The 25706-nt window shown below is 31.1% G+C and overlaps 3 protein-coding genes across 3 annotated transcripts; 1 reads left to right on the top strand and 2 right to left on the bottom strand.

Annotated features, from left to right (window-relative positions):
• Positions 1-2455: 2455 nt before the first annotated feature.
• Positions 2456-4753, top strand: LOC105792051 (probable glycosyltransferase At5g03795). Its single transcript, XM_012620423.2, has 5 exons — positions 2456-2620; positions 2706-3136; positions 3223-3362; positions 3444-3792; positions 4019-4753. The coding sequence occupies exons 1-5, from the start codon at positions 2554-2556 to the stop codon at positions 4703-4705; spliced, it is 1674 nt and encodes a 557-aa protein (XP_012475877.1). The 5' UTR covers positions 2456-2553; the 3' UTR covers positions 4706-4753.
• A 593-nt stretch (positions 4754-5346) lies between these two features.
• On the bottom strand, positions 5347-6020 carry LOC105792052 (transcription factor WER-like). The gene is given in 2 exon segments (NM_001309349.1): positions 5347-5807; positions 5885-6020. Coding segments are annotated over 2 exon segments (597 nt in total).
• A 9449-nt stretch (positions 6021-15469) lies between these two features.
• LOC105792050 (ethylene-responsive transcription factor ERF038) lies at positions 15470-16711 on the bottom strand. Its single transcript, XM_012620422.2, has one exon. The coding sequence runs from the start codon at positions 16474-16476 to the stop codon at positions 15838-15840; it is 639 nt and encodes a 212-aa protein (XP_012475876.1). The 5' UTR covers positions 16477-16711; the 3' UTR covers positions 15470-15837.
• Between the last annotated feature and the right edge of the window lie 8995 nt (positions 16712-25706).

Below are 25706 nucleotides of genomic sequence, written 5' to 3'. Positions count from 1 at the left end.
AAAAATTGAACTGTAACAAAAAATTGAGTGGCCAAAGCGTAAACTTACTAATAGTTTAGTGATATTGGATGTAGTTTACCCTTATATTGTTATATGGTTTACAATTAAATTAAAATTTTTTGTTATTTAAATTGAAATCGAGTCAGTTTGGCCCGAAACATAACAAACCTTATCCAAACTCAACCTAAGTCTGGTCGAGTTGGGTGGGCTGTTAGGCCCATCGACGAATTTATTAATTTACTCCATGAATGGTAATAAGGTTTCTCCAAAATTTGAACTATTTGTTCAATCCATATTAAATCAAACTTAAATATTTTTTTAATTTATTTTTTAATCAAATTAATTATATATCAAAAATATTTTTATGTAAACTTAATTATTAAGTATATAAAATATTAGTATAAAATAATTTTACAATGATGATACAAACTCTGAATCCATTTAGATTATTTAAAATTTACTTCATGAATTATAAATAATTAATTTTTAATTATTGTCATATATAAAAATTTGAATTAAATAATAATACAAATTATCTATTTAATTAAATTTAAATATATTATATAAACTTTTGTTAAAAAACACTATATGAAAATTTCAAGATTTAATTTATTGCATTTGTATTTTACCAAAATAAGATTTTTTTATTTAAAATTCTTTTAATATAATATATTTTGAACAAAAAAATTGTATTAAATTTAGTTTGAACATATTCATAGTTTTTATCATTATTTAATAATTATTTTATACTAATATTTTATATACTTTATAATTAAATTTACATAAATATATTTTTGATATATAATTAGTTTGATTGAAATTAAAAAAAAAATTAGTTTAATTTTATTTAATATGGATTGAATTAATAGTTAAAAGTTTAGAGAGACATTATTACCATTCATAGAGTAAATTAATAGGCATGTCCATGATTGGGCAGCCTTGATCCGATTTGGGTTGGGCTTGGAGAAGGTTTATGTCCTGAGCCGAGTTAGATTCAATTTAAATAATTAAAATATATTTTAAATATTCTATTAAATTTTGAATAGTGAAATGGACTTTTTGGGTGGATATGGCTGAAAACGAGTCCAAGTTTGAAATTCTTTTTGGACTTTGGCCACGGCCTGTCGTAGATAAGTCTAAGTAAATAACATATTATATTTTTTAATTTTTGGATATTTTTATTTTTTAATTTAAAGAGTTTATAAATTTTCACAATTTTTATATTTTTATTGAAAAACAAAATAAATTTTTATGTACTTTTAAAGAGTAAGGACCAAATTGACACAAAATTGTAAATAAAGAGGGCTAAAAGAGTTATCTTACCTTTTTATAACAACCAAATTAACCATTGTAGTGGGAATTATATTTTATTTTAAACACATCCTCACATTCTAAAGACATAGTTTTTACCTACAATATGATAAAAGGTAAAATAATAGACAAAAGCGGAGTGAAAAAGCATTTACCACCATTGTCTTGCTCCACCTTGTGCTCTTTTTCAATAGAAAATCTTTATTTAAAATGTATCAACATGAAACCCTTGAGTTTTATCATTTCTACTTATAGCTCTAATGTCCTATCCAATAAAAATAAAGATTTTCGATATAAATAATATTTGATACATGTATTTATTTCATTCAATAAATCGTATAGATAATCAAAATAACATTTTTAAATAATGAAATGTATGGTTTGAAGTTAATAATAAAAACATATATGTAATATATATGAGATTAAAATAAAATTTTAAATAGATAAATACATCTGATTAAAAATAGTAAATATTATTTATTTTGTGCATAAAAGAGTATTTTAACCATTTCTCCAACAGAATTAGCATTTAATTTGTGACATCTGGGTTAAAAAGTTTGTAAAGATATAACAGGTTGAGTGGATTTTTTTTTGAAAAATAGTAAATTTTATATGAAAGTTAAAATAAAATTTTGGCGATGCTGTGAGTTTTTAATTTAATTCTATATTTTAATAATTTCTCCAACAAAATTAATTTCTCTAAGTTTTGAAGTTAATAGAGATAATCGGAATCCAAACAAGATCAACAATAAAAAGAACATACAGTTAAAACGAAAGTCAGCCATATCTATATATAGCATAAGCAAACTACCAAGACAGTTACCGTCTCTCTCGCTGTTCCCCTGCATTAAAATCTCTGTCTTTTTCACTCATTTCTTTCTCTTACAAACACTTTTTCCCATATTTTCTCTCTTTGTTCACATCCCTTCAATTCCCAGAATCTTTATATCTCTTCTTTCAGGTACATAATCTCTCAATCTCTCCTTCTTCTTTCCCTGTCTTTCTTCTACGTATATCTTTCTTCCCCTGTTTTAAGATTTCAGGTTGCTTAACAAATAAACTTCCAGTTAAATTTTTATTTATAACCCCGCGTAAAAAGTAGGACTTCCGTATGCAGTTTATAACAACAAATTCATTTCTACTGTATTTACCTCTCAAAAGCTTTTCTTAGAACCGTTGATACTTCATATTATCTTTTACCTGCCTCTTGTTAGTGACTGTATCATTAACACGATAGCCTAGATGATGCCGGAAAAGCAAAGGCATCCGACGGGACAGGAACAAAGTCCAGCTTCGATCCAAAACTCAGGTATGCTGTAATATTCACATGTTTATGTTTCTCATGGAACCAAATGGCTGAAATTACCAATCTTGAGGGATCTGTTTTTGTTAAGGTCAAGGCAAGTTTGAAGAAATCATCATATACGATGAACTGAGGAAACAATTGGAGCATGTTTCCCTAGCTCTGTTTAAAGAACTAATCCGGCGTTTCGCATGGCGCAAAATCGACTGGAGAAAGTTGTTTCTTGCCGGTGCAGTTATGTCAATAGCTGGGATAATACTCCCAACCTTTTTGCTTGCTTATCACCATAACAGCCGGTTCGAATCTCCGAATGGTACCATGCATTTGAGCAAGAACTTGACAGAGGCAAGGTTGGATAAGTCTCAGCTTGTTACAAGTGCTCCCTTTGTTTCACTGAATTCATCTATCGAAGCTAAAGAAAGCGCTAGAGTTCTTCGTATGAGGCAAAACAGGAGGAAAACGATTGATGTACTAAAGGTTGTACATCCTCCCCCTCGTAGATCGGTGCCCCGTCACTTACAGGTGAAGATCTTAGAGCTGTTTTATAAAAGTATGATCAACAGATGGTATTGATAATCTAAACTATAGTGTCATGACTTCTGATTCAGAGATACCTTCAGTCATTATCATCACATGAGGCTCTTCTTTATGCTAAAAGGGAAATCGAGCATGCACCATTAGTCAAGAACGTAGGCAATGATTCTTATCTGTACGCTCCTGTATTTCAAAATATTTCGATTTTCAAAAGGTACGGTACATTTCATAACAGCAACTGTGTTCTTATGGTAATAATGTATAGAAATTCAAATTTCTTGTCTTAAACTATTAGGAGCTACGAGTTGATGGAGATGATACTTAAAGTCTACATTTACCGTGATGGAAAGAAGCCCATTTTTCATCAACCTCGTTTGAATGGTATTTATGCTTCTGAAGGATGGTTTATGAAGTTAATGGAGGCAAACAGGGAATTTGTTACAAAAGAACCAGAAAAGGCTCATTTATTTTATCTGCCATATAGTTCACGCCAGCTGGAGTTGGCACTTTATGTCCGGAACTCGCATAATCTCAGACCACTTTCAAAGTTCCTAAGGGACTATGTGAACGTGATAGCCTCAAAGTATCCCTTTTGGAACCGTACACATGGATCTGATCATTTTCTTGTTGCTTGCCATGATTGGGTACAGTTGTCTGCTTTATTCTTCAATCATCTACTGAACATGGTCATTGTTTGGGCAGTCGGAGCGCCTGCCAAACAAAGAACCGAGCCCCAGCTGTGGTGCTCCGTTCTTTGTTTTGCAGACAGTGACCACCTTTACTGGACCTCAACAAACAGACCATTTTTATATATGTATATGCATGTGGAACTTCAAAATCTCCTCTAACCTGCATCTTAACCATTAGCAGGGTCCTTTCATAACCACGGAGCATGTGGAACTAAAAGATAACGCCATAAAAGCTCTATGCAATGCTGACCTGAAAGAGAATTTCGTTGCTGGAAAGGATGTTTCTTTACCAGAAACTGCCATAAGAATTGCCAATAAACCTCTTAGAAATATCGGTGGTGGGATCCGAGTTTCGCAGCGCCCGATCCTTGCTTTCTTTGCTGGAAAAATGCATGGAAGGGTCCGTCCCAAACTTCTCAAGCATTGGCTAAACAAAGATGCAGACATGAGAATCTATGGTCCTTTATCGCGTCGAGTTTCTAAAAACATGAGTTATGTTCGGCATATGAAATCGAGTAAATATTGTATATGCCCTATGGGATATGAAGTGAACAGCCCTCGGATTGTGGAGGCTATATATTACGAGTGCGTGCCAGTGATTATTGCAGACAACTTTGTCCTACCTTTAAGTGAAGTCCTAGAGTGGAAAGCATTTTCTGTGACGGTGGCTGAAATTGATATTCCGAAGCTAAAGGAAATTCTCTTGGCTATTCCGTTGAAAAGGTACCTGCAAATGTTAATGAATGTGAAGATGGTGCAGAAGCATTTTCTATGGAATCCAAATCCAATGAGATATGATCTGTTCCACATGATACTCCATTCTATATGGTATAACAGGCTGAACCAAATCCAAATTCCTCAGTCCTAGCTAGCTTTGATAAATGGGAACATTTTGCAACAAAGATGGATAGCTCCAAAGGGCCAAAACTACAAAGATGGATAGCTCCAAAGGACCAAAACTAGTGACTAAGCAGCAAGCATCAGCTGACACTATTTGAAGGCTTTTATTGCCTAAGGAGCTGGTCCCATCACCCATGTTCAGATATCAGTGCTTGGAGCTGGATACAGTAAGGCAGATGCCTATGCCAGAATGTGTATTGTTGATACAGAGTGTATATGACATGATATGAATATACCAACATGTTAAAATTCGTAAAACACAAATTATCAATAACTGTATAAATATAAATATCTTAGACTCAATCATCACACAAATAAAGTACAAACACCACATAAATATGTGAATTTCAGTAGCTAAGTACCTCGACCAATTATATTTGACGTTGACCCTTTAAAACCCTTTCGGCCTCAAAATTCTTGGAGCAAATCAACTGAAAATTGATTCAAGAAATCTACACACCAATAGTTGTTTTTTTCTTCACTTCAAAAGTTAGGCCAAGAAATTTAGACATTTAGACTGAGAACATCTGGTCATAGCCTAGAAATTTAGACTGAGAACATCTCTTTATTTATTTATTTATTCAAGGAAACATGTTAATTACAAACTTATTATACCATTGCTAATGGATCCTGTTGATCATCAAGTTCAAGGAACTTATTCACCCAATCCAAACCAAAGCAACCTTCCGTTGAGAAGTCAAAGAATTCGTCCACATCAATGCTGAATTCAGAGTTTTCAATTTCATCACTTCCTTTTACTACCTCTTCTTCTTCCATCTGGACAGTTTCCCATGCTTTGTAAGGCACAATTTGTTCCAAGGAGGAAGTTTGTTCTGTTCTGACATCATGGTTTATCATTTTCTTGCTCAAATGGGAATTCCAGTAGTTCTTAATTTCATTGTCTGTTCGCCCTGGAAGTCTCCCAGCAATCAAAGACCACCTGTTTCCCAGCAGTTTATGAAGCCTAATAATTAAGTCCTCTTCTTCATCTGATATGTTGCCTCTCTTAATGTTAGGTCTCAAGTAGTTCAACCATCTCAACCTGCAACTCTTGCCGCATCGATTCAAACCTATACATCAAAACAAACCAACCCGTTAATTCCAATGCTCCAAAAATGGAGTTTCTCTTCAACAGAAAGTAAATTACCTGATTTAATGGCGATTGTTTTCCATCTCTTTGCACCATGAATCTCAATATATTTAGCCAATCTTCTATCTTCCTCAGCTGTCCATGAACCTTTGTTAAAAACCCTTTTGCTCACTCCAGCCTTCTTTGGAGCCATTATTAGCCAACAGTCAGAAGAGGCAAAGAGTGAGAAGGGGAGACTGAGATGATTAGTGAGAAACAAGAGAAGGGAAGTGAATGAGTATAAAAACATGGAGAGAGTTTGGCGGTTAATGAAGCAGAGAATTGAATGGTCAGTGAGTGGCTCCTAGATATCTACCCTTCTTGGCAAGCCTAACATATACGCTCTCAACTACCAGTTCTGTTTGGACTTTGCTAACGTGGCAGACTGGCAGTACCAACCCTTGTGGAATTTTAAGTTTGTTTTTTTTCTCTGATTCATTCTGAAAAGGAAAACAAAAAGAGTTGGATTCACTTGGTAAAGCTGACCCATGTTTCAGTTTTGGACAGGCCGGACCAAAACCCAATCCTCAACAACTACATCCAAATACAATTTTGGTTAAATTTAATAGGTTGGGCCGGGCTAAGGCTTAGTTTCAATTTTTTTAAGTTCAGGCCCGTTTTAGACCCAGCCAGCTCAAAAGCTGTTTTATTATTCAAAAATTAATAAAATATTTGTTGGGATTGACTCGTTTAAGTAACGAACAAGTAAAAAAAATAGCGGAAGAAATTAAGAAATTGAATATACAAATTTAATGTGAAAAACCCTTCCAAAGAGGATACAAAACCACGAGTAAAGATAATTTTACTATAATGGCAAACGAAAGAAGAGTATAAAAGATGGAAATAAAAACTAAACCCCGAAAATAAAGAACCCTCAAAACGTAAACACGAAATTCTCCAAATGTGTTATGAGTTCAAATATTTTAATGGGTGTATTTTCTAAGGTTGTAAAAGAGCCTATTTATAGACTAAATTCGTAGGTTAAATAATGAAATAATCTAGATTAATCAGAGTTACACTGAAATAAATAAACAGAGTTTAATTGGGAGAATATCTCTCAAATTTGATTGAAATATGAGGCATACTCAACAAATCTCCACATTGACTCGTATTTCCACAACGCCATCTTTGTCAAAGTCCACCACGGGCCTATCTTGAACTATGTAGGGAATTAACTGAGTCAAATATGTGCTTAGAAGCTAGAAGACTTCTAGCCTTTGACTTGTACACTGCCAAATCAAAACTAACTCGGGTTTGATTTTCACGAATATAGTTCCCTAACTTTTCAAAACTTGTATCCAAAAGAAAACCTTTCTTCAACGAAATGGTCATACATTTTTCCCTCCTATAACCAAGTTATCTCCGCTCCAAATGAGTTAACTTCGACTCCGTAACGAATGAGGGACATCCGGTTACACCGATTACTGCAGAACCTTCCAGAATATAAAAATTGTCGGTCTTTTTATCTTTTAACAAAATGAGAGCCCTACGAGACACCTTAATGTCGCTTGACTCGATGTTGATTCTGAAACCTTTCGAGTCTAAAATACTTAAGGAGATGAGGTTCTTTTGTAAATCAGGTACATATTTGACATCTGAGAGTGTCCTAATCGTCCCATCGTGCATTCTAATTTTAACAGTACCAATACTGATTACCTTATTGGATGAACCATTTCTCATGCGCACAACTCCACATTCAACCAAATTGTATGTGGAGAACCATTCTCTGTTGGAGCACATATGGAAAGAACACCCTGAATCTAGGATCCACTCAGATGTAAGCTCAAAGCTATCGCTCGTTGGCATTAACAAGAAATCATCACAGCTTTTGTTGGTCAAATTAACACCAACTACATCTTCCTCGTTACTCTTAACAACCCTTTTATTTCGCAGTTTATAACAATTTGCTTTGACGTGACCTAACTTCTTACAATAGTGACACCTTTTGTCTCCCATCTTTGATGCTACCAAAATGGAAGCTTGCCTATATGCCTTGCTATCCGAACCAAACTTATAGTTAAGTTTGTCTTTACTCAACAAATGACCCTTTACATCCTCGAATGAGGATTTGTCTCTGTCATAAATCAGGGTCTCCCTAAAAGACTTGTATGAAAAGGGTAAAGAGCATAACAATAGCATAGCCTAATCTTCATCTTCAATCTTAACCTCAAAATTTTTTTAAATCATTCAATAGAGTAATAAATTGACTAATGAGGTCTCTAAGAAGCTTATATTCATTCATGCAAAACATAAATAGACGTTGTTTTACCACTAAATGGTTAGCTAGAGACTTAGTCGCATAAAGAGTTTTTAACCTTTTCCAAAAGGCAAATGATGTTTTCTCCATCAATACCTCCTACAATACCCTATTCGAGGCACAACTGGATTGCAAACAGAGCCTTTTCATCAAACTCTTCCCATTTTGTCTGATCTAGATTCTAAAGGTTTTTCGCGGTAACGACTTTTTTCAGGCTTGTTTGAACTAGAATTGCCATCATCCGAACTTGCCACAGATTGAAATTTGTGACACCATCAAACTTCTCAATGTCAAACATTGTTACTGAAAGTTCTCAATGTTAAATATCGATTTGTGGCAAATCAGGGTGTTTCCATTTTATAAGTTCTTTTTGTTACTGAAAGTTAATAGAATTAAAGGGTCAGATACTAAAATGGTGTTAGAGTTTGGATTGAGTTAAACAACAAAGAATCGATTTAAGCAGTAATAAATCGATTTTTACAATAAAGAATTGATTCAAACAACATAAAGAATCGAGTCAATCAACAAAATAATCGATTCAAATAAGCAAATAATTAATTTAAAACAACAAACAATCAATTCAAAAGAAACAACAATGCTTTTAGTGCTCAAGCAAATAAAAGAAAGAGTAAAAGAAGATGAGCTGAAAAATTTCAGTTGAACAAATCTGCAAACTGATCTCAATTACTTTTTCATTCTTTAAAAAGTACTTTACTTTTTTTTTGTGATTTAGGAATCTCTTTATCATTGTATGAAAGTGAAGATTTGACTTTTTTTTATGCATTCTCTTTGATTAAAGATCTTTTTGGGTTTTCCACATCATTATATAAGGAAAGAATCGAGTGAAGAAAGAAGAAGACTGGAAGCTTGGGTAAAAGTAGTTGAAGCTTGAAGATGATAAAATGGTGGAAGCTTTGTACAAGGAAGCAATCGATTTTTGTGTCGTGTGTGTGTTTGGTTATGAGAAAATGTAATAAAATTTGGTAAAAATTGTTTGATGAGAAGAAAATATAAGAAAATATGGTAAAATCAACACTATTATATTGACAGATGGGGTAAAATAAATAGAAGTTTATGTGGTAAGTTGTGATTGGCGAAAATTCTTTTTTTTTTCTAATGGAGCTAACAATTGGAGTAAAATGGGTAACGGTTGAATAGTTTAGGTGTCAGTTCTGACAAAAAAATACCAATTTGGAAAAACTAGTATAGTTCAGGTACCATTTTGTTGTTTAAGCCGAGAATATATGAGTCAAATAACATAGAAATTTGTTGGTCACATTATCCATAAATTAAGAATACTGTATTGACTTGTATGGAGTAATAGTTAAAACTCTTGTCAGACATGTATTTGATGTTAGTTCAAACCTTGTGACCTCCATCCACTACTCCAAAAAATATATAGAATAATGAATACTTTTATGAAGTTTGATAAAAAGAATGACTATTTTATGAAGCAAATGTTAAAATGAATTAAAACTAACAATAATGTTTGGTATAATAGTAAGACATATTATAGTTTTAAGAGAGATTACATATTTAAACCTTGGAAATAACATCGTTAGGAGAGACAACTACAAACATCGAATATAGACTTCTTAAAGTCCAAACTAGTACTTTTGTGAATTTAATTTTTTTAATTTTATGTATTTATAAAATTACATTATTTTTAAATAATTTTAACCCTAAAACTATAAGAATTCTTTTAATTTAGCAATATGTCATGTTTCATGGAATTTAAAATAATTAAAAATATTAAAATTTTCTTAAAATTTTTAGTTTTGACTTTTTATGTATCTTTAAAAGAAAAGTACATTGTTATAATTTCTAATTTTTTATAATTTGTAAAAAGATTCTGTTTTTCTAATTGGGATTTTGTTTTTGTTTTAAAATTTCCCATTTTATTTAAAATTTTATTCTACATAAAAATATTTTGTGTGGCACAACTTCAAATTAAAAAAAACTTCAATATTAAAGTGAAATAACTTCAAATATTAAAGTAATAAAAAGCACAACTTTTGGGAACTAAATCAACCTTTTAACTCATTCATTCCTCGAAGGAAAATTTGAGTTAAAAAAAAAAACCTTTTGGAAATATACATAGAAAATATTTCACATTATTCCTGGAATAATATCTTTTGAGAAATTTCCAAAGCACATAAGCAACATTATTAATCAATTAATCGACCCGCTTGTGTCTCAAGCCTTTGATCAAGTCATGTTCCTTTTTCACTATTTGGCAAAGCCTTGTCCTAATGAGACCACAACAATTGCAACTAAGTTGTAAAAGCGAAACAACCTGGCACAAATTTAGTTCTCTTATCACCACAATTATTACAAAAGGATGTTGATCATTGCCTAACAACACTAACTAAATTTATATTTGATATATATACAGTAGATTAATTACAACATCACTTTTCCTACAACCTCATCAATACAACGCCTCAAGGCTAAATGATATTTTACTAAAACCTTCCGTCCACTTATAGTTTACTTTGATTGCTCAAACACTTGTTAGGATTTGGGTTATTAGTGTAAATTTAAAATTGATTAATTTGAGATTCTTTGTATGATTGTTCTCAATAGTTTTTGCACATAAAGTACAATGAATAAACAAATGTTGGTTCCTAATTATATGAGGTTTAACTAATACTAAATTGTATTGCATGGTCGGTTTATAATGCAAAAAGATAACTTTATTACTAGGTGATCTAAATAGTCCGTAATTAATGGTGGAGTTAAATTAAGTAAATGAATCTAGTTAGGACTATTATGTCTTCTATAAGTCCAATTGTGGAGATAGATTGTCTTGGCTATATATAGATATAGATGTGATTGTTTGGACTAAAAATATATTAAACATGACCCAAGTTAAAATAGTCCTAGACTTGTTTATGGATTAATTCATTTGTGACATTTATAGAGTGGGTTACTAAAATCCTAAATAAGTAAATAAGTATACGCGAGTGTCCCGAGCCACGAATCAAAGCCCATGACGAATGCACATAAATTATCCCATGAAGGTCAACTGATCAAATTGACTCATTTAATCCACTTGAAATAGTCTGATTCGTGGAACCCATGGAGAAGCTCATCTACTTAAATCTTTGGTGGCCCAATGAAACACTCCAGTAAAAGTAGAATTACCAGGGTAATCATTGTAAATCCTAAGGGATAAGATTGTATAGAATTTAAATTTCTTAGGACTCTCATATTGTAGATAGACAGTAATCTCAACCATTGATATGATTTAATCTGTACAGTTGGATCTGGGGAGCTCAACTATAAATAGAGGTCTTCCCTCCATTTCTAATCATGCCATTGTACTTCATTCTTGAGTAATAGAATACTTTGAGAGCATTTACTCAAACACCTTATGAGCATTGCTTTATTGTGGCTTTTTTTGTTCTCTCGTTGCTTCCGCTTTATTTTCCGTGCCTTGGAGAATTTCCCTTGTAAATTATTATTTTGTGATAGTTAGGCTGACTTAGGCTGATTTAAAGTAAAGAAATTGTCTAAGGTCGCACTGATTGCGAGACTAAAGTTCTAGCCTCGTGACACAAGTGACTTGTGTACTTTTGATATATTGAAAACCTATGCTCTCAAGGTAGTGGACCAAAAGTTGGTATGTTGCGTATTTGACTTTTGCATGATATGACTTCACTCACAAGATTGGAATCCTAGCTCCATAAAAAAAAGAGTAAATGATGTTTTCTTATTGTCATCGTGTGGATTATGAAAAATAAAACATGGTAATGAGTAATTTTTCTGAGACAAATGATTTTATCATTAAAAGTAAAGTAATGGTCATTTTCATTACGAAAGATACATTGGTGATTATGAGATAAAAGGGATCCAACTAGGTGGACAAATTTAACCTTAAGGGATCTTGGATACCCTATAAGGGTAACACACATATGACAAGTTTATTTGACTAAAGTTTGAAATAAGTAACTTCCATAATGTTATATATGGAGAGTTCAATCATGGTACTTTTACTAGATTAACTCCATGACTAAACTTTGTAGTTAATAAATAAAGATTCAAAACTTAATTACAAATTATTCTAGACCTAATCCTATATCTTCAACTGGTCCCTTCGCTAGTTCAACATAACTTTAAATGAATGGACGCAACGAAAAATGAGAAATAGATTTCATGGATTACAGTAAATGTATTTCCTCGAAGAGGTAGTTAATGTAATATTTTTTGGATTATTATTTAATTGATTGAATAAATCAATTAATTAAGTCTAAAGTGAAAAATTAAATTATGTAATTATCATAATTAAATTTTATTCAAATAATTAAATAAATTTATAAATAAATTCTAATAGGATAAAGTCGTCATGATTTTAATGAATTTAAAATAGGGTTGTGTAATTTAACTATTCATGCTTGGGTTTTTTATTTGAATCATGAGATGCAACCAGGAAAAATTGTGCAAGACATGGGTCGCCCTTAAGGACCACCTAATTAGGGCAAGGGGTGGCAGCATGAGACTTCTTTCCCATGGACAAGCCATCAACCACATCTTTAGGAATTCTTAATTGGATCACGACTCCTTCATTCTTAATTAATTTAGAATTAAACCTTGCATAAATTCTATATTAATATAAAAGTCTAGACAAAATTACAAATGGTTAAATAATAAGGGAAATTTTTGCAAAAATTTATTTTGGTTAATTACTTCAGATGTCCCCAGTCTGGATTATTAAATAAGTTTTTATATTTTAGAATATTTTAATTAAGTTACCTTGGATATTAAATTTTGTTCAGAATTGACATCAAACATGTTTAAAATACTTGACCATCTAAGATGATCATGTAGCAGTATAGATGTGTTAAAATTTGAAACACATACTTTAAATGTACTTTGGGAATTTTTTAAAGGTTAAGAGTAATTTAAAATTCGAGTCAAAAGTTTCTTTTTCAAAAGGTTAAAATGAGCAGAAGACAAAAAGATGGTTCTCAATTGACAATTTTGCCCCTTCCTTTCCCATATTTACGGGGGCCATTCTGTCTGCCTTGTACGGACACAAAATGTTGCTACACATTTTTATAATGTTGTATATGTATTTTGTTTTTGTCCAACAAATGTAAGGCCAACACGTTAATTGTTACGATATGACATTTTTCAACAATCAATGGTGTAGTGACATGTGACACTGACGTCAGTTGATTGGTTACTATCTCATCAATATACATTTAAATTATACAAAAAAATGTTTTATATTATTTATTTTAAAATCTTGAAAATTGAATATATATAAATCTAAAGAAACCACAAAATATAAATTTTTTAGAAATTCAAGAAATATATTACAAAATTAAAAGTATATAAAAACTAAAAAAATAGATTAAAATTGTAAAAAATAAATAAAATAAAAATTCAAAAAGATACATAGACATTCTAAAATATTATAAAAATAAAAATCAGTTAAATTTTTTAAAAAAATCAAAATTTCAAGAAGAAAACGATATATAATTTCTAAAAAGAAAAATACTCAAATTTAAAAATTCAGAAAACAAACTTTGACCGGGTTTGACTGAAATTGACCAAAATTGATTGGGATTGACTACTGATAAATTTCAATCATCAATCAGTCAATACCTGTGAACTTCAGTAAATTATTTTAATTTTAAATATTTTAATTAAAAATAATTCTTTTAATTTCCAGGAATTTTAATGATTTTTAATTTTTTAAATTTTAAAAGTTAAACATTTATATATTTTTAGAATTAATATATACCTTTTTATTTTTATAATTTTTTAAAATTTTAGCTTTTATTTTTATTTTATTTTTTAAATTTATTTTAATATTCTAGATTTTTAAGAATTGTTTTGAATTTTCTAAAAAATTCATTTAAATTAATTAACATTCTTAAAAATTATTGCACCATTAGGTTTTTGGTTTTTTGTATTAACATTTGCCTAATTTAAATATCAGGATGGACCATATTAAAAAATTGTTAAATTTATATACTTAAGCTTTTAAAGAATTAGCATCTCTCATAAATCTTAGGCTATAAAAATTGGTTGGATTAGGATTATAAATTTTGAAAAATTAAAATTAAATTTTATCATGCGTAAATGTAAAATTTTAAAATTTGTTAAAGAAATAAAATTACAAACTTTTTATTTCTCATAGAGATCAAAATTGAATTATTAGCGAAAATCCTTGCATGACCTTCGTATATATTTACAAGAAAGAAGTATCTTTATCCCATATTAGGGCATTGATTTTTCCCAGTTTGTAAATTAATCTTTATTTGTCTGTTAGAACATAGGATACTTCCTGTCACACTCCAGCTAGTCCCTTTCTCTTGAGTATTTTTAGCCTCAACAACACCTATACAAATCTAGGTATTTCTACACAATGCTTGTTTAGGGCAAATTTAGGGACCGGTCTAAAATGAAAATATTTTTATTTTAGTTTTTTAAAATTTTTAAAATCTTAAATTAGTAAAGTTAAAATTATACTTTAACCTCTTAAAAATAATAAAATTTTGATTTAATTATTTAAAATTGGCTACTTGTTTGGCTTAATTTAGACCATCTGTATGCTATACTTTCTGCAGTTTTTTTTCTTTCAATGACTATACCTTCCATTATTTATATATGGATTAGACCATGAACATGCCTTTAAAAATGAAAAAAAAAGAACCCGAGTTGTTAAATTTAATGGCATATTTCTTTAACATCTAATTTACTCATATTCATGCATTGAAACTGCAAATTTTTTCTCAAATTACAAATTTAGCTATGATTATATATTTGAAGCTCCATTGCAAGTGACACTCATGGTTATTGTCAAGACTCTACAATCAAATGAATGGTAGTGGTCCATGCATAATATTTTAGATGAAGCCATAAATAACATTTAGATTATTTAAATATATAAAAAAAATGGATGTGATCATTTTCTTCTTAACTAAGGTATCATGTTAGTGGTTTGAACCTTAATACCGTTGTTGTTGCACGAATAAAAAATTAACTCATTTTTAAAATTAAATGCATGGACAAGGTAGGGAAAAGAAGGTGATTTACTTGGACATTTCTTAGTTATAGACAAGAAGTAAGGGTATAGGGGCAGATATTGATGGAGAAGTGACCAATGACTCTGAGTCTAGGAAAAAGATGGTGAAGATAAAGCCAAGGTGCCACTTAACCATGGTGGAACAGCTAATTTAATTAATGGGTCGTTGTTGTTTATGTCTGCCAATCAAATAAAAGAAATAAAAGAAACCCTTAACTCTAATATTAAGGTGGTGGGGACTAAAGCTAATGTTGACTGCAGGACACTCAAAATGCAGGCACACTTGTTAGAAAATGAAACAATAAAATTGCAAAACAGGTGTTACCTCCGGATAAATTATTTTATGAAGAAAAAGGATTCATCAGCAAATGATGGGATTCTGTGATGCCGTGTCATAATTGTTACTAAATTTAGCAAGGTGGATGTATGTCCTCATATGGCATCAAAGCCGAGGAGATTTCCCCTCTCAACCATGGTGGTCGACAAAACAATAAAGGGAAAGTACAATTGTGTAAGAACTCCGACCTTACATGTACCTATGGACTCCATATTTACAATGTCCAATATTTGATATGAACAATGAAACCAGACAAGAGGGTGATCACAGTGAAATCCAGGTTTGGAATTTTGGGTAAGCAAGAATTTGAAATTCGAACCTGGAAATTTACATTTTTTTTATTGAAGAAAAATGAAGTTGCTGGCACGGGGCTCCTCACCTCCAAACCCAGTTTCAACAGCATCATCTAGCTTCCATGATACTGAGCTCCAAAACTCATCAATTTGAAGATTCATGTCCAGCAAGAGATCTGGAAGGTCAATGAATGCTTCATCATCATTGATTAAATGTGACTCTTCTTGAGATGTTGCTGTCGTTGTTGGAGACCGAGGAAGCATTGGATCATCTTCAACATCATGGCTTTTGGTGTAGGTTAGGGTGGCAGCTTTAGCCGCAGCAGCTTGGATATCCTTGGGGGATGCACTAACCGGACGAGGAAGCTGGTGGGTTAACTCAGGGAAATTAAGATAAGCAGAGTTGCCTTTAATCGTAAGAGCTGCTACATCGTGTGCTCTGGCTGCCATTTCAGCCGTAGGAAATGTGCCTAGCCAAATCCTTGACTTCTTCCTGGGTTCGCGAATCTCAGACACCCATTTCCCCCATTGACGCATTCTCACTCCCCTGTATGTTGGATGTTTCCCGTCCTTTCCCTTGCTTTCACTACCAATTTTCACTTTGCGGGACTTAAATCCCGGTGGGGATGACGATGAAGATGAAGGGAAAGGAGTCTTGGACTCTACATCAAGCGGCACTTCCATGGTGGATTGCTGTTTTTGGAGGTAAAAAATGAGAGGAGCATTGCTTGGAGGAGAAGTGGAGGTAGCTAGCTTCTTATAATTGCTTGACACATTATGAAGTTAGAAAAGGTTTTTTCAAGGCAATGGGGCCAAAGGCAAAAGAAAAAAGGATGTACGGTTTTGGTTATTTTGTTACCATAAAATTATTCTCAGAATAATGCACGGCTAACCTTTATCTATTCTTCTTCCTCTGTCTTTGCAATTGCCTGCTCCTTCATGTCTCATTAATCACTCTTATTTCCTCCATCATCAAACCTTTTTCAATTTCACATTTCCTTTTCTCAATTATACATTTAATTTTCAATCTTTCAATCCAATTTTACAAAAAAAAAAAAAAAGCCCTCCATTAATTTATCATCTCTTTTAGTCTTTAAACTTATATCAATCGTCAAAACAACTCAAACTAGATGGAAAGCTTAACCCCGAACAGTCTATGTATATGCCACATCAATAATTAATTAATTTTTTTAAAAAATATTAAGATTCTTTTTAAAATTATAAAAATTTGTAAAATTTCAAAAAATAAACTTTTATGTTTCTTTTAGATTATTGAGAAGGAATCGTCAACATCAGAATAAGTAGATTGAACAACAGGCTCAGATATTTTAAATTTGAACATTATGCTAAATTGAACATAGTAGATGGTATGGATGAAGCCATTTTTCAAAAGGTAACAAGAGAGAAGGTTGAAGATTCATAATCTGGGTTTCACTATTTTTAAAAATTGAAGTGGTACAATCATTTTCAATTTTTATAATAACAACTTCCGGAATTCTAGGAACATACTATATATATAAATGTGGGGGATTAACTTCGTAGGGCATTTTCACTGACACAAACAAAACAACAAGAAAATGGTCCAATCTCGTCCGTCTCGAAGCAGCTAAACAATTGAAGGGAAAATGAAAACGTTTGTACACCGGAGCCTAAAAGAGAGGGGAGTCCATGTGCTGTCAATTAATCATGGGACTAAATTTTCTTGTGGACTACATCTTAGGGGTTATCCTTCATCCGATGTTGATCTTACAATGCTCCTTTACTTTTAACGAGGTGAGATTTCTTCTACAATTGCATCACAATTGTTTGTTTACGTAACAATATTTTGATTCTATCGACGCATTTATATCACAATACAACTGTGGTTGGAGAGTTTTTTTTTTCTTTTTCTCATCTAAATTTTTAATGTCATCTCTGTTTTTCAATTAGTATTTATATAATATTTTAAATTATTAGTTTATTTAATAATTCCAATATAATAAAAGGAACTTTTAGATATAGTATTAAAACACTGATATTTTATAAATAATTTTAATAATATTAAAAAATCCAAATCATAATTAAAACATTTGTACTATTTCCAATGTACAAAATATAATTGATGTAAAACAACATTATTTGAAATAATAACTAATAAATGTTACTAAAATATATATTAATTATTTTGATATTTCAAAATATAATGCTAATAAAAATAAAAAAGTGTAAATTATACAAAGTAAAAATAATAATATATTTGTAGTTAATAATAAATTATACATTTTGTTTATATAAACAAAATCATAAAAAATATATACGTTTTGTGAATCGGAGAAGTTGCTTTTTTAAAATGGTATAAAAGTCAATGACAATTTATATTTATTATCAACATTAATAAACTTATCATAAGATTTTTTACACCATTTGTAATGATATAAGTTTTTATTCAACATCATTAACTATCAATAGTTGAATTTTATTTCTTTGAAATAATTTAAATCAAACGTACAATCAATATCAAACTAGAAAAGATCAAATAAACAAGGAAAACATTGAATTAATACATAAAAATTAAAATTATAAAAGAAAGTAAATACAAAATATATTCACACTAAATTAATAAACACATTTAACAATAATAATGGTGATTAAAAATAATTATTCAAATTTTTTTAAAAACAAATCCATAAAATGTTTTTCATCTGCACCAAACAAATAACAAATAAATAAAAAAATTGTTTTAAGAGTGCTTGTTTCGCATAGTACAAGCAACTTACACAAAAAAATCATAATATTGTATTACCTCATCATCAATTTAAATAGTTTTCCATGTAACCTCCCCAACCCAACCCAGGCACTAGACTCAAATTCAGAAGATTACATTAGCAATTGAAATGGCCTAATAAGCTATCAAAGTTTTTTGAAAACAATCATTTTAAAATGTTTGTTTATCTTTGAAAGAAAACTTAGTTAATTACCAATTTATTTACTACTAAAAATTCTTAATTATAATTTAGCAACAAAAAAGTGATAATAGTTTATGTTTTTAACAAAAATCGAAGTTCATGCATAATTACTTAATATTCATAATTCGAAGTCCTAAAATCAAATTAAATGTCATGCAAGCTGTAAAATAAAACTCAAATTCTAAGTTCCATGCCACAATTCAAAATAAAACAAAAACAATACAGTCTGAATAGTTAAAAGATTAAATAATAAATCTAAGATATATTGTTAACTAAATACGAGCTGAGACCCTCCGGATGTCGCGTCTGCATCTTAACCTAGTGGGTTATTTGTAAGGATGAAAATTAAAGGGTGAGTGTGCTATGACACTCAATGTGAGATTAATCACAAGAAAATCCGTCCAAACGATTATGCATACGGAAATATGTCACACATAAATAATTTACAGAGGCAATATCAGGGTATTGATGTTTCAGATCATTCAACAACATTCATATACATAATGCCATATCAGAAATTCCAATTTTGCATGCACATGTTTTTGTGAATGTCATACAGTTTCGATTTTAACAGAAAAGATCCTACCCCACTGCTACACACCACAATGGGAGGACCCCTAAATTCCAATAACCAACATACCGGGTTGTGGCTTAGACATTACTAGTTCGCGGATAAACTACCAATGGCTGTGGATATAGAGCAAAATCCCATAGATGGAATCTATCTCTAGCTGTGAGTTCACAACAAAAGTCTTTGCAAATGAAATCTGCCTCTAATTGTGGATTACACAACAAATAACCCACAGATGGAATCTACCTCTGGTTGTGGATACATAACAAAATTTTCAAATAAACTGTCAATTTTCATTCGTTCACATTGTCCCACCCCATGCAATGCAATATGACATGCTCAAAACAAATCAATACAACAACATTTATTATGCTTTTAACGGAATAATACAATAGCAAACAATATGCTTATAACAGTTCGATTCAGTAGCAATTAATATGCTTATGATAGATCAACTCAGTAGCAAAAATAATGCTTTTTATGTATTCGATTTAACGGTAACATAAAGCATGCTATACGTACACTCACTAATACACATACAATAGACACATGTATTATTCACAATTCATACAAATATATAAACATTATATTAATTCAGTCAATCAGATCATGGATTCTTTCATGCTATTAGGGACTTAATTAAATAAAATAAAACACTGAAAATAATTCGGGAACCATTTAGAGACTAAATTGAACAAATTATAAATTTTTGGACAAAACTGTAAAATTTGAAAAATAGGGGCACACGATCGTGTGGCCAGGTCATGTGGAATGCTATAGATTGTATGGAGGGGTTACACGGTTGTGTGGCTAGGCCGTGTGGAAAGGTCTTAGCCGTGTGAGATTCGAACTAGCTTAGGGTTTCAGAGGCACATGGTCGTGTGAGGGGCCGTGTTATCACACGTGTGGCCCACACGATCATGTGGCAGATCGTGTGGTCCTATTCCTAAACATGATTTGCCCTAATTCATTTGTAAAGGAACACGCACCTTTCACCGGAAGCCCGAACGTTGTCCCTCACGTTGCACCTAAAATGGATCCTTCAAACGATATTTATACACGAGTTAATGTTTTTTTCAACATTTATCAAGATTACTGGGAATTTCAACAAGATTTGTAAAAGATTCATTAATTTGAACAAAATATTGGCATCAGATGTAAATACTACGAGAATTTGGGTTTAATTATCAGGACTGAATTGTACTTATTAATTCTTGACAAAGATCAGAATTCTATTGTCGATAACTCTAAAATCGATGGACAAAACGATCGAATGGATGATATTTTAATTTGGAACAACAAAATATTCAGCAGTAGAGTATGTAAATTTTGATGTAAAAGAGAGGAAAGAAGAGAAAAGAGAGAAGAAATAGAGAAAAGAAAGAAAATCCTATTTGAATTTGAAAAGAAAACAAAATCCTAGTTCAATTGGGGAAAGTTGGATTAAATATCTACGGCTTGGGAACCCTAGGGCGGCAAGAGAAATTTTCCCAAAGTTTTGGGTCGAAATTTAAAAGAAAAATTTAAGAGAAAAATAAAAGGAACAATTTTGAGGTTGGTTTAACTTGAACTTGAGTATGCAGGGGGAAGAATGAATGTTTAACTATTAGGTTGTTACCTATTTTTTGTTTTGCTTTTACTTCAAATATTATATGGTCTACTGTGGTTTTTATCGTAGTTTGCTGAAAATAAAAAGAAAAAAAATAGGAGAGGAGTGGATAGAACATAAAACCTCTAGGGAGTTTACTAATTACTTAATCATCAAGCCTCAATCATTTCTTAATTAATTATTTCAATTAACCCTTCTATATTTTGGAGTGTGGCATTCCATCTCTCTCTGATGCCATTGTTGTTTGAATATGATTCGATATTGACTCTTCAAATAATCATTTTTTAAAGCTACATTCTTTTTTTTATGTAATTCAAACTTATTAATCCTAACAATCTCCATTTTTAGACTTATAGGTTAAAAAAGCCCTTAAAAAAATTAGTTGAGCCCCTACACTAAATTCCCACCTAATGAAGCCTTTGTCGTTAATTAAAAAAAATAAATTAAACTCCTTCATTAACGGTTTCCGTCTTTGACCACGTTGATCATTAAAATTAGATGATGGGCTAATGAGATGACAACACGTGACAGCTTCTGATTTAATCTTATATTTTTATCATAAAAAATAATTAAAAACATAAAAGACCACTAAAATGATAAAAACTATTCAATATTAAAAATAAAATATTAAAATTGATATAAACTTATAAAAATTATTTAAAAATCATAAAGACAATATTATAAAAATCATAAAAAATCTAATAAAATTTGAAGTTTCTTTTACTAGAAAAGAGTTTAACAATGCATAAAATAAATAAAACAAAACAATAAAATAATACTAAGAGCGACTATATCTAACGTGGCCCCCAAGTATTAACCTAATAATATCTATTTATAGAGAAAAAAACACATAATGGAGAAAATACAAAAGTATCCTTAAGTAAACAAAGTAGAATTTTGGTAGATTTTCGTTTCAAACTTCCATGCCATTTTTGTACACCTTCATGACACTTTTGGGGCTTGAGTCATGCAATTACTTTAGCTAGATCTTTTGATTCCCTTCGAAATGGTATATTATAGGCACAAAATGGAATTCCGTAACTCAAGTTATTACCAAAATATTGAAGCAATTTTGTGTTGAATGTTTAATCTGTAAAAACTTACCAAAAATAAACTTCAAACTCACTATCATTTTTAGCATTTTTAATTGGATTTGAATTTTTCAGCAGAAAAAAGTTGAAAATCAGGAGGAAAAATCTTATTTGTCACTCTCCTATTGGAAATGGATAGGGATGACATGGAATCACAGTTTCATGCAATCCATTCTTTTCATCTTTTGCTTCAATTTGTGAACTCAAACTTTAATGTCCTTAAGGTTGCCACTTGTTGATGGTTGATTTATGATATGCTAATTATTAATGATTTAATATGTATAAAATATTTATCAGTTTATTTGAAACATGTTTATATGAATATATATTGTTAAAGTAAATGGTTAAAAAGATTTATTTGTATTAGTTAATAAACCTTGCATATGTTATCGGAAAGCTAGTTGAGTATTATTGGCACGCTATAGAGTACGCGAGCTCATATAGTATTATGCGGGTTGCTTGATGCACCCCGAAGTATCGTAGCGTTTTGTGCATTCGCAGGGCTTGGTTGGCTAAGTCGTGCTTTGCATGCATCGAAGTATCATTAAACGTTTTATCGTATCGTTGTGCTTTGCACACTCACAGGGTTTGGATGGGTATCTGCATAGTCGGTGTGATTTTCAATATATGGTTACTTGGGCTCAATGGCTTAAAAGTTTAAAAGGAAAAAAAATTAAAGAATAATAGTCCAAATGTTTAAAGGAACTATCAAATGAAATATTGTAATATCGGCTCATATTTGTGTAGCTTGTATGTTTTATTTATATGATTTTATATTGTTGGCATAGTTATAAAGGTGGGCTAAGTGCATGTAAATATTTGAATTATGTATGTTATAAGTTGGTTGGTTTATGTTGTAATTATAAAATATGTTTTGTTGTAAAATTGATATTATGCATGTGATCTAATTTTGATTACATGGTATATCAGACTTTAGCAGAACACTATTAAGCTTTGTAAGCTCAGATTATCGATTAAAGTTTTCGTGCGTAGGTAATAATCGAATCAAAAAGCTCATGTTCGAGCACTATCACTAAAGAGTCTCTGCAATCCATTTTTGTAAAGACGATTTTCACTTAGCTTACCATTGGCATGTATTTAAGTCCACCAGATTAGTTAGTCATTCTTTTTATATTCGTTAATTGACGAGTCTTTGGCTGAGTTGTGTTAATTGATTTTAAAATTTTTTATATGTATGATTTTTGTTTAGCGCTTTATTATTTGCATGCTTTTTATGTTTTTTATTTTGTAATAATTGAAAGATTGATTGTGTGGGTTACTTCAGCGACTAATGTGGCACTCCAGATCTGACCGGACTTCTAGGTCAGGTTTGGGATGTTACACAACCCAAGCACCTACCTTGTGTAACACCCCTAACCCCTCTCTGTCATTGGATTAGGGTCACGAGCATTATTAACACTTCAAACATTTAATCAATCATAATCAACATATAAACTAGCCATTAACAATATAATATACAAGGGCAGGTCATGACAATCTAATACTTTCGTACTAGGATCTTAAACAATCAAATAATGAATCATACTATGCAATGCTAAACTTGGTCTTCCACTGTTTACATTCTTATCACTATTTATCCCTTCTTGAATGCTAAATGTTGGCTACGTACAAGATTATTCCAATTATTAACATTAGAGTATAGGTCCATACTCCGACTATTTATTTTCTTTATCTTCAATGATGTTAGTATAATACACTTAATTTTAAGTTTTCTAATCCATTCCAATTTAGAGTAAAAGTTACTCCTATTTTGAATCTACGGGCCCCTAAAAATAGTTTTAAAAAAATAGACAGGGACTAATTCGAAATAATTTTAGAAGTTTAGGGTTATTTTTGAAACTTCCTAAAAATAAGGGACACACGGCCGTGTCCCAGCTCGTGCCCTTGCCTGTGTAACTTACTGACTTGGGTCACACGCCCGTGTGTGACACACGGCTGTGTGCTAGGCCATGTGCACCTAAAGGTGCTTTAAAACTCAAGTTTACCGTTTCCTACTTGCTTGGACACTAAGCAACTCATTTACCAATCGTTTAACCTACTCAAAACACGATTAAACATGCCCAAAATACACCAAATTCATCACCTAATATGCCTAACAAATTTATCCTCATTAGTACCACATTTTATATGTTCGAATACATCAACAACACATCAAACATTCAAGATTTTCATTCATATCACATTTACCATGATTGAACTATCACTTAGCTATTTAAGCTACCAAACTTTAAACTATCACATACCAAAATATAAATTAGGCTAACATACAAACATAACCTCAACCACAACCATATACACATTTAACCATCATTTCACTAGCAACTAAGATAACAACACCTTAATAACAATATCAAAAAAAGACTTCCTAGGTACATGCCATTACAAAATAAGATATCACCACACTTAAGCTCGGGATTTGTTGTTTGATGCTGAGTCTGCGCTACGTCGAAAAGTACCTAGCCTACGCACGAAAAACAAAACTACACGCTGAGTATAACTCAGTGGTATTTCTATAATCCAAATAATATAAACTTAATATAAGTAATTAAAATGCAAAATGCAACAAGTAAGCTATGTACATGTGTTTCAAATCAATAATATAATTTTTCTCATTCCTTATTCACATCTACTAAGATTTTCACACGTTCAAATATATAAGTATATATATATCAATGGCATTTCATTTAACATTTCAATATATCAACTCATGCAATGGCATGATTCATATCTTTGACCAATACTTGAATTTATTCAAGTTTCACATCTCAATTCATCAATTCATATTTCATTTCTCATCTCATAATCATTTCTCATCTTTGCCATTTCAATATTTTCTCATCTCATTTTCATTTCTCGCCATTTCCATTTCAATATCAATCACATAAATTATTATTTTACTTTCCCCTATTAACACGACTCAGACTCGGACTTAGACGAATACACGGATCCAACCAACACACCAGTTTGACACTCAGTGCCTCATCGGTTAAATCTAAAGTAATAACTGTGCCTAGCGCTATATAAATTGACACCCAGTGTCTCATCGGTTAAACCGAAGCAAATTGGCACCCAATGCCTGATAGTAACAAAAATCAAGCTCTCGATAATATTAAGGTAATAACGTGAATGTAATTTATAATACTTTGGTTTAAGTTTCATTTATATTTACTTTCTAAACTTTTGTTATTTGTAGGAGAGATTTGCTTTAAAGGTCTCGAATAATTATGTGAAGAAGGCATTAGGAAAGAAATGGAGAGACCATAAAAGTACTTTAAAGAAGGAATATTTTAAGAAAAATAAAAGCCTCGAAGAGAAATTGTAACATCCTGAAAACCCCATTTGTTGTAAATAATATGAAATAAAATCTTGGTGAACAAAAGTATAAGATCAATGAAAATGAAAGTTGTAAGATATCAAAAGCAAGTTAAATCAAGAAGCAAGACATAATGTATTAAATTAAGGAATGGACTAAATTGTAAATACGTGAAAAGTTTTGTGGAATAAGTATAAATATGGAAAATTTGAAGTGAAAGGCCAATAGTGCAAATATCTTAAAGGTAGAAGGATTTAGAAATTAAGGAAAATGGATTAATACGGACCAAATTGAATAAACGAAAAAAGTATAGTGGACTAAATTGCAATTTTACCAAATTAAATGATGATTCAAGGATGAAATT

This window comes from Gossypium raimondii, chromosome 8 (genome assembly GCF_025698545.1).
Source record: "Gossypium raimondii isolate GPD5lz chromosome 8, ASM2569854v1, whole genome shotgun sequence".
In the NCBI taxonomy this organism is placed as follows: Eukaryota; Viridiplantae; Streptophyta; class Magnoliopsida; order Malvales; family Malvaceae; genus Gossypium; species Gossypium raimondii.
The sequence above is the reverse complement of the archived record's forward strand: the minus strand, read 5'-3'. Positions and strand labels throughout refer to the sequence as shown.